At 51.9% G+C, this 9,213-nt stretch overlaps 1 protein-coding gene across 1 annotated transcript; it reads left to right on the forward strand.

The window, feature by feature from the left end:
* Positions 1-7,369: 7,369 nt before the first annotated feature.
* LOC309601285 (olfactory receptor 14J1-like) lies at positions 7,370-8,296 on the forward strand (the record flags this gene model as incomplete). Its single annotated transcript, XM_082334243.1, has 1 exon — positions 7,370-8,296. One exon carries the CDS (start codon positions 7,370-7,372, stop codon positions 8,294-8,296), a length of 927 nt encoding a protein of 308 aa, XP_082190369.1.
* Positions 8,297-9,213: the final 917 nt, after the last annotated feature.

Raw genomic sequence — 9,213 nt, forward strand, 5'->3', positions numbered from 1 at the left:
ACATTTCAATGTCCTCCTGTGCCAAGTGCCTCCGACTCCCTGCTTCACCAGCCCCCAGGGACAGGAACCTTCTCTGCTCATTCCCTACATGGTCTCTTCAGTGATGGCCTTCAGCAGGGCCTGCTAACACCCTCCGAAACCTTCAGGTGTGCTGCTTTTACTTCTCTGGAGGCTTGCTCAGTCTTTCAGGAGCTGCAGTTCAGGAACTCGGCACCAGAGGGCTCATTGCCACAGAAAGCACCACAAGGAGCCAATTTTGGGCATAACTTTCCTTTAGTCATCAATTCTTATGTGGCTTATCAGAGAGATTTCAGGCGTGTAGTCAAAGTGAAAACATGTCAAAGCAAAGAGGCAAAGTGAATCAAATGCTTGATTTAGAATAGCCAGTTCTGCATGAATCCTAACATGTTTGGGTTACAGGAATGTCTTCAAGTAGAGCCTGCGCCATTGAGACCCATGGGGGTGGACTGGCACAGCCAGCCCCAGCAGGGGGAATCCCCATCTGCTAGGCTAAGGCATGCATTCAAGATGCAAACCTCTGCTGTGCCCACTTGTTCCAGGCCTCCAGGCAGAGTGTGACTCATTCTGCATGGCCCTCTAAGCCTCTTTCAGCTCATTTTGCTTTTGCTACCCATCCCTGCAACTCTCAAGCCTATAGGAGCTTCTAAAGGCTTCTAAATAGCAAATCTATGAAGCCAGATGGTTTTTGTGAACTCACATGCATTGGGACGTCTCCAGAAAACCAGAGCTTTGTCATTCAAGAAACAGAATCTGCCACCAACCTGCCTCCTGCCCCTGCCACAGCCCCCACTCAGGTCCAGAGAATCAGCCACCAGGGAAGCCATCCGAACTCCATACATTACCCCCAGAGCATGAGGTGTCTTTCAGCCATACCCAATGTTTCTTTTCGCTCTTTTCAGCAAGCTCTTGATTCAGAACATTGGCTTACCTCACTGCTCTCCAATACTGTTTAATTTTCTTTATTGACAGCACCAGCCATCCATCCAGATGGCTCATTAGGTGGTCTTACTCATCCTGTGTCATGTGGATCTATGACAACCATAACAGCATGTAGGTGCCTCAGTCCCCTTATGACAATTTGAGGATTTGCACTGCTTGGTTAATAATCTTCATGAGTAAAATTCACCTCTTCTCCACAGATGTCTGTAGGACAGCTGTTTATGTTGGATGATGCTTTGCTAGACTCTCTATTCCTTAAAAAGAGAAGCACACAGTATCTGAACACTTTCAAAAAATCGTGCTTGGTAGCCAAACTAACCTGGATTAAACCTTTGATAGTAGGACAAAATTCAGCTGTGTGTGGACTGCAAAAGCAATGAGGAACCCTCTCCTTTTTTCCTTTCTCCCCATCACTTGCTCAGGTCTTGGGAGGAGAAGAAATGAATAAAGGTGACATTCCTGGGTGCCAGTGATTGAGTTCTGCTCCCATGAGTGTCCGATGTCAAGACCCTCAGCTTCAGCTGAATCTCTTCTCTTTGGGAACACTGCAAGGCAGTGGCTCCGATGTCATGGTATGTGTGCAGATGCCCGACACTCTGACAAGATAACACCGTGAGCAATTGCAGGACACTACAGGTAATGTAAGGGGTGACCTGTTTCATGGATTTGCTGCCCAAGGTAGAAAGTACCTCAGCAACCATCTCAGAAACACCACAGGAGGATGTAAAAGAAGACAAGCATGGCCAATGTGGAAAGGATTAACAAGCGTGGTGGGTTGACCCCACCCAGTAACTAATAAGCCACCCAGTCACTTGCTCACTCCCCCAACAGCAGCCTGGGGAAGAGAACTGGAAAGGTAAAAGTGAGAACAACTTATGGGTTGGAATGAAGAATGGTTCATAAGTGAAGCAAAGCTGCATTCACAAGCAAAGCAAAAAAGGAATTCATTCCCTCCATGCCAATGGCAGAGAAATGTTCAGCCATTTCCAGAAAAGCTTCCAGGCCTTCATCACGTCTAACAGTGACTTGGGAAGGCAAATGTCATAACCACAAATGTCCCCCCTTCCTGTTCCTTTCCCTGGGCTTTTATTCCTGAGCATGATATCCTATAAGATGGAATATCCCTTTGGTCATTTGAGGTCAGCTGTCCTGGCTGCATTCCCTCACAACTTCTTGCCCAACCCACTCATTGGAAGGGAAGCGTGAGAAACAGCATGAAAAGGCCTTCCTGTTGTTTAAGCACTGTTCAGCAATAGCTAAAAGAGTTTTGGTTACAAATCCGAAACATGGAACCCTCCGGGCTGCTATGAAGACAATGAACTCCACCCCAGCCAGCCAGGGCAGGCTGGCCTTTTTGGAAGGTGTGGGAATGAGAACAGTGAAGAATTTGAGAGGGGGAAAAAGGGAAGCAGTAACTTAAAGGTGAGGCCAGGGATGGCCTCGGGACTGTTTGGGGTGCCTGTGCTGCTGCCTTGTACCTGATGTGAATTATTTCTACAGTCAGATGAAACCTGAGGGCTTTCCCTCATGTTGAGGACACGGAGCGGTGAGGAATGAGAGTGTCATTCAGGCTGGAAGGGACCTGGTTAGATATGTGTAGAAAATGTCCTCCTCAAAGCAGGGTCACACCAGGTTACTCATGGTTTTATCCAGATGGGTCTGACAAACTTCCGGGGATGGAGGCAGTGCACACGCTCTGGGAAGTGGCTTCCCATGTCTGGCTGTCCTCACCTTGCAAAACCTTCTCCCTATATTGAGCCTGACCCCCTCGTGTTTCAGCTCATTGCCTCCTGTGCTCCTGCCTCACAGCAGAGTGTCTTCTTGGGAACCTCACCGTAGGCAATGCAAGTCTGCTCCATCCTCCCCACAAAGCCCTCCATTCTCCAGGGTGAACAAGCCCAGCTCCCTCAGACTCTCCTAACAGGACCAGTGCTCCAACCTTGACCATCTCTGTGGCCCTCCACTGAACTTCTGCGGATCCTCCAGCTTGCCAATGTCTCTCTGGCATTGTGGGCAACCAAAACCTGGGCAAGTATTCTGGATGTGGTGTCACAAGTACTGAGCAGAGGGAGAGAATCACTTGCCCTGGCTGTGCTCCTGCTCACACAGCCCAGGATGGTGTTGGCCATCTTTGCTGATGGCTCATCTTTTGCTTAATGGAACCCAAAGACCAGCAGACCCTTTCCTGTGGAGCTGCTACCCGCCTAGCCAGTCCCTGTCCTAGGACATTTCAGGAACTACATCCACTTCAGGAGCAGGACTTTGGTTGAATCTTTACTGGATATCATGAGGTTTCTATGTCCTTTGGGTTGGCAGCCCTGCCCTCCAGCCCTGCCTGGCTCTCCTCACTGGGATGTCTTCTACAAATGTTATCAAAAAGTACTCCCTCCTATCCTCCAGGTCACTCAAAAGATGTGAAACAGGGCAGGTGGCAAGCTAGACCCCTGCAGGACCCTACTAGCTAGATGCTTCCAGGCAGAGCACCACGCATGTACCACACTCCTCCAAGCCCAACTACTCTCCATCTGGTTTTTTACTCAACGACTTATCCACCCATGCAGCCCATACTGTCCTGACTTGGACACAAGAAATTTCTGGAGGGATGATGCTGAAAGCCTTGATGACTTCCAGGTAAAAGACCATCTCTGCTCTCCCTGCATCCAGCAATCCTGTCCTTTCATCACAGAAAGCAAAGAGGATGGCCAGGAATAACCTACCCTGGGTAAATCCAGTCCCCTTCTCTTTCAGACACCCAGAAATGGGATTCGAGTAGACATGCTCTGGGGCACAACTTTTCATTCCTCTGCTCATCGTTTGGGAGTTTTTGAAAGGTGCATGCAATATGTGGGTGCTGCCTGTCATCAGGGAGTCCCCAGCGTCTCCTTTCAAAGATGATGGAGAGTGGCCTCGCTGTGCCATTGGCCTGCTCACTCAGCTCCCTGCAATGCCACTCCTCCAGTCCCATGCACTGCTAAAAGATGGTTTGCTCAAGTGATCCCTGACTTGATCCCCATTCACCCCTAGCTGTTCTCCTCCAAGTCCTGCCTTGAGGCACAAAGGCCTGGGAGACCTTGCTGGGGAAGACTGAGGCAAAGAGGACACTGAGAATCTCACATCTATCTACACCTGCTCTTATTAAATTCAGCACTGGCCGCACAGGACCTTTGTTTCCTCTTTAACTGTTCCTGAAGCAGTAAACACTCCTTATGGTGCCCTTCAATTGCCTTTCAAGTTTAGACTGACTTTTGATCTGGACCCTTGCGGAGCTTGGAGGATGCTGTCCTTGAAGAGCAGTTGTCCTGAACTCTGCCACCGCACCTTGGCAGTTTATTCCATCAGTATCACAGCTCTGTCTCTAACATTAACGGCTCCCACTCATCCTGTCTGTGCCCCTGGCTGAGGGCACTGTCACGCATTTGAACTGAAGCAACACTACTGTGGAACCAGGCCAGCTCATATTTGCCATAAGAAACCCTGGTACCAAGTGTCCAAGACCCCGTGGGTGCAAAAGCAGAGATACGGCATGGGCAAAAGAGAGCTGCATGTCTTACTAGCCCCAGGTCTAAGGACCCAGGATGAAACGCATAAATTCACTCAACAGAACACATCCTCCCAGCTTGGAGAAATTAGATCCTTCCCTGGCACCTTCCTGGGTGTCCTCTCTAATGAGGGGACAAAAAAAGTGATTCTTATGCCCAACTATTTTTCTAATAGGAGTAATGACACTGCAGGAGAGAAGTTGAGGGAGGGAACGTCAGTGATCCCTTCAGCCTGTTCACAGCAGGTTCCCCTGGAGCCCCAGGGACCCCTGGAGGGAGCCCAGAGGGGCAGAGAAAGTGGTGCCTTGGGCTGGGCCTCTGCTGCTGAGCTGGGCTGGGCTCCTGGGATGGAGGGAGCTGCTGGCAAGTGGGCAGCACTGCAGAGAGACAGCTCTGCCCAGGAGCAGCTCCTCTGCAAAGGGCAGCAGGGCTGAGGGCACTGCCTGCGGGCAGCGAGGGGTGAGGAGTGAGGCAGAGAGAGGTTAAAGGCAGCCTGGAGTGGGAAGGCTTTGATCTGAGAGCTCACTCTGGGAGAGATCTTCACAGCTGTCTACATGGTAAGTCTTTGGATGCAGGGCCATGTAGCTGGTGTTCCTGGAGGAATCTCCAGAAGCTGGCACATCCCACAGCCTATGGGATCTTTCAGGAGGACTTTCACAGTTTCTGTAATGTAGAGGAGGACATGCTCCAGATCAGGGACTCCCTGCTGCACCATCAGAGGGACAGGGCATGACAGCTGCCTTCTCCCAAGGGATGGCTGCAGGGGTGTAAAAATGGGTATGAAGCCAGGGGTGCCCAGGGCTGTCCTTCCGAGCAGGGTCCCTGCACCCCAGGGGGCTGTGTGCTGGGGCAGGGACTCTGCCACCTGCCAGGGTCAGCACTCAGCCCTCCCAGGGAGCTCCGCACAGCTCTATGAGAAGAAGCTGTGGGTGGAAGGAGGCACCACTGGCAGGGCAGGGCAGGGTCCTTCTGCTGTTGAGAGGGTGCTGCATGGGACAGTGCAGCTCACAGATGGAGCTCGTGCCCAAGTAATTCCTGAGGGAACTTTTCATGAGTCCATTCAGGGCAGGGCTTTCCTGCTTGAGTCTCTGCTTTCCTCAATTTGTGCTTCCACTTTTCTCTGGCTCGGCTTGGTGGGAATGGAAACACAGTTGTGTGCTTTAGAGAAAGGGCTGAGACTCCTAAGCCATCACACTGAGGTTTACTGGGAACTTCAGCAAGTGCCTTCACCCCCACCAGCCCACAGATAACACCAGCATCACCTTTCCAGGTTCATCAGGGTTTGCGTGACCTGTTCTTTAACACCTGCACACACAGAGCAGGGCAGTGCAGCGCTGTGCACAGGGGCTGGGCTAGGGTCTGTGAGCACTGGCAGGGAAGAGACGCAGGGCCAGAGAAACAGCTCCCGGCTGGGACAGCTCCAGGCAGTGGAGACAAGGGCAGGGAGGGAGGGAAATGCTAAGGGAAACCCTGTTGCAGGGGAGATATGGGCACCTCCCGGCCACCCCTGCAGTACCAATGCCTTCCCTGAGCAACACCCCTCTTGTCTCCTGTTCCGCCTAGCAAAGCCCCCAGCCAGCCCGTGGGGTCTAGGGTGTTGGTCACCTCCTCGTCCATCTGCCAGCAGGAGAGACAAAGTGCATCTCTCCTGCCATGTGCCCCTTTCCCGCTGACCTGGGGCTGAGGGTGACTGCCCTGCACTGTCACCGTCCGGGAGGTGGTGTGCAGTGCTGGGTAAGCAAAAGGCTTTCCTGAGTGCCCCTCTGTCTCTCTCCTTGCCTTCCTCAGCTGCTCTTGGTCTTGATGTCAGGCTCTCTGGGAATGGGAGTTTCAGCTGCAGAGTCAGGCATTGATCTTGTGGGTCCTCCCATTCAGGTGTGTTTATGGCAATGAGGAGTCCCAGCTTTCCTCTAACCTGTGATGCTCTGGGCAATGCAGTCTGTGAGGCTCGGGAATGAGCTGACCCTCCCTTAACCAGATGCCATCATTAGCACAGCTGGCTACCTCCTTGGGGTGTCCTTCCAAGCTGTGAGCTGCCTTCCAGGATGCAAACCTGCCCTATAGCACCTTTATGTTTTCTGAAGGTCCTATGGAGAAGTGCAGAGATGCTACAACAGAGAAAATACTGTTGGGTTTGTGAAATGAGCCATGTGTGTCCTAGGCTCAAAGTGGAGTGCTGAGAAATTGAGAAATGGAGACATTTAGTGGTCTGCACTGGATCCCTCTCCTCTCACCGGTCTGGTGGCTTTTCAGGGTAAAGTAGGAGTGTGATCATCCTCCAGCTCAGAAAGATGCAAGCCCAGGGCAGCTGGGAACAAGATGGATAAAAAGACCGGCTCTCCTCCCTCTGCACTAAGCCACAGGCAACCCTCTTGCCTTGCAGGACTCCCTCTGTTCTCCCTAAGGGCAGCAGAAATGCTGAGGCTTTCTGACATCCAAACACAATCCCCAGGGGAGATGGAGGGAAGCTGTAAAACTAACCTCTCCAACTGCCTTCTGCCATCCCCATTCCTTAGCACTGGGAGTGCAGAAGCTGACAGGCCCTTCTGGGGTGGGAGCAGTTTCATCTGACAAAGTCCAACACCAGCACTGGACCCTGGACCCACCGTTCTCATGAACTCTGCTGTAGAGCAGGGCTGACTCCTCGGCAGTCAGCGGGCAGAGCCCCTGCTCCTCATGGCACACTCAGGCAGCGTCAATCAGAGCTCCACGCACAGAGCTGAAGGAAGTTCTTCAAAAAGGAAGAGGGTGGGTGCGTGTGTCAGGGAGAGGGTCCAGGGAAAATGGACTTGATTTTGCTCAGAGAAGTCTATCCTAACTTCCCACTCCATTTTCTTCCTTGGACAGTGTCCCATGCCCAGAGGAAGGACATGTGCAACAGCAGCTCCATCACAGAGTTCCTCCTCCTGGCATTCACAGACACACGGGAGCTGCAGCTCTTGTACTTCTGGCTCTTCCTGGCCATCTACCTGGCTGCCCTCCTGGGCAACGGCCTCATCATCACCACCGTAGCCTGCGACCACCACCTCCACACCCCCATGTACTTCTTCCTCCTCAACCTCTCTGTTCTCGACCTGGGCTCCATCTCCACCACTGTCCCCAAAACCATGGCCAATTCCCTCTGGGACACCAGGGCTATCTCTTACGCAGAATGTGCTGTCCAAGTCTTTCTGTTTGTATTTTTGGTGTCAGCAGAGTATTGGCTTCTCACCATCATGGCCTATGACCGCTACGTTGCCATCTGCAAACCCTTGCACTACGGGACCCTCCTGGGCAGCAGAGCTTGTGTCCACATGGCAGCAGCCGCCTGGGGCACTGGGTTCCTCTATGCTCTCCTGCACACTGTCAATACATTTTCACTCCCCCTCTGCCAAGGCAATGCTGTGGACCAGTTCTTCTGTGAAATCCCCCACATCCTCAAGCTCTCCTGCTCACACTCCTACCTCAGGGAAGTTGGGCTTCTTATTTTAAGTTCTTTGTTAGCTTTTGTGTGTTTTGTTTTCATTGTGGTGTCTTATGTGCAGATCCTCAGGGCCGTGCTGAGGATCCCCTCACAGCAGGGACGCCACAAAGCCTTTTCAACATGCCTCCCTCACCTGGCCGTGGTCTCCCTGTTTCTCGGCACTGGCATGTTTGCTCAATTGAAGCCTCCTTCCATCTCCTCCCCATCGCTGGACATTGTGATTTCAGTTCTGTACTCAGTGGTGCCTCCAGCAGTGAACCCCCTCATCTACAGCCTGAGGAACAAGGAGCTCAAGGGTGCAGTGTGGAAACTGATAACTGAATGTTTTTTCTGAAGCAATAAAATGTCCATTTTCTTATGCATATCACTTATAATGTGTCTCATTACAGGGTCAGCCTATCTTCTGGAGATTCGGTGGTTGTGGTGGCTGTCTTTTTGCTTGGTTTTACTTGTGATAATGTTGTGCACAAAGAACTGTCATTATTCATACCATGTCTAATTCACTATCTACCTTTCCAGTGTTACTCAGAGGCTTGAAAGGAGAGCCATGTTCTCTGTGCATTTAAAAAAATGAAGGACCTTGCAGCGACTTTGTATCTGAGACTTTCCTTTTCCTGAGACTTTCTGTGGTGCTGCACGGCACTGCCTATATGTGGAGGTGGAGGGGAAAAGAGTCTCGGCACAGCAGCATGGCCAGGCAGCACCAGCGCTTGGTCTTTCCCGAGCTGCTCTCTTTTAAATTCTGCACTCTCTTCCTGAGCCCCTCTCTTGGTGTAAGGAAGGATTGCTCTGGCAGCTTGGTCAGAGTCCTTTTGCGTGGCAGCCCTGTGACTGCAGGCAGGGACAGGCAATGGCCACTTCTGTGACAGAGCTGACCTCCAGAACAGAGTTTCCATCATACAAGGGGATCTCCTGATGGCAGTGCCTGAAAGCTAAGGTCTTCTAACTTTTCTCTCAAGAGCAAGCCCAGGAAAGTGCCCTCAAGAGGAAAACACAGCCAAAGTGTTTGAGTATTCAGTGTGGGAGCACATGGCAGTGTCCTCGCACAGCCAGGCCTCCTGGGGGAGATAGGAAGGACCAGCAGAGCAGGCTCTGGGCTGAGGCCATGGTCGCTGGACACCCCAGGGAAGCTGCCCCAAGGCAACTCTCACAGAGCACCCAATAACAATCACCCTTTCCAGCACTGGACTGTCACCCCACCTCATACAGGCTGTTTATCCCTCCACACTGGCTCACCAAATGACTAGGTCA

This window comes from Platalea leucorodia (genome assembly GCF_965183815.1).
Source record: "Platalea leucorodia genome assembly, chromosome: 30".
Lineage (NCBI taxonomy): Eukaryota > Metazoa > Chordata > Aves > Pelecaniformes > Threskiornithidae > Platalea > Platalea leucorodia.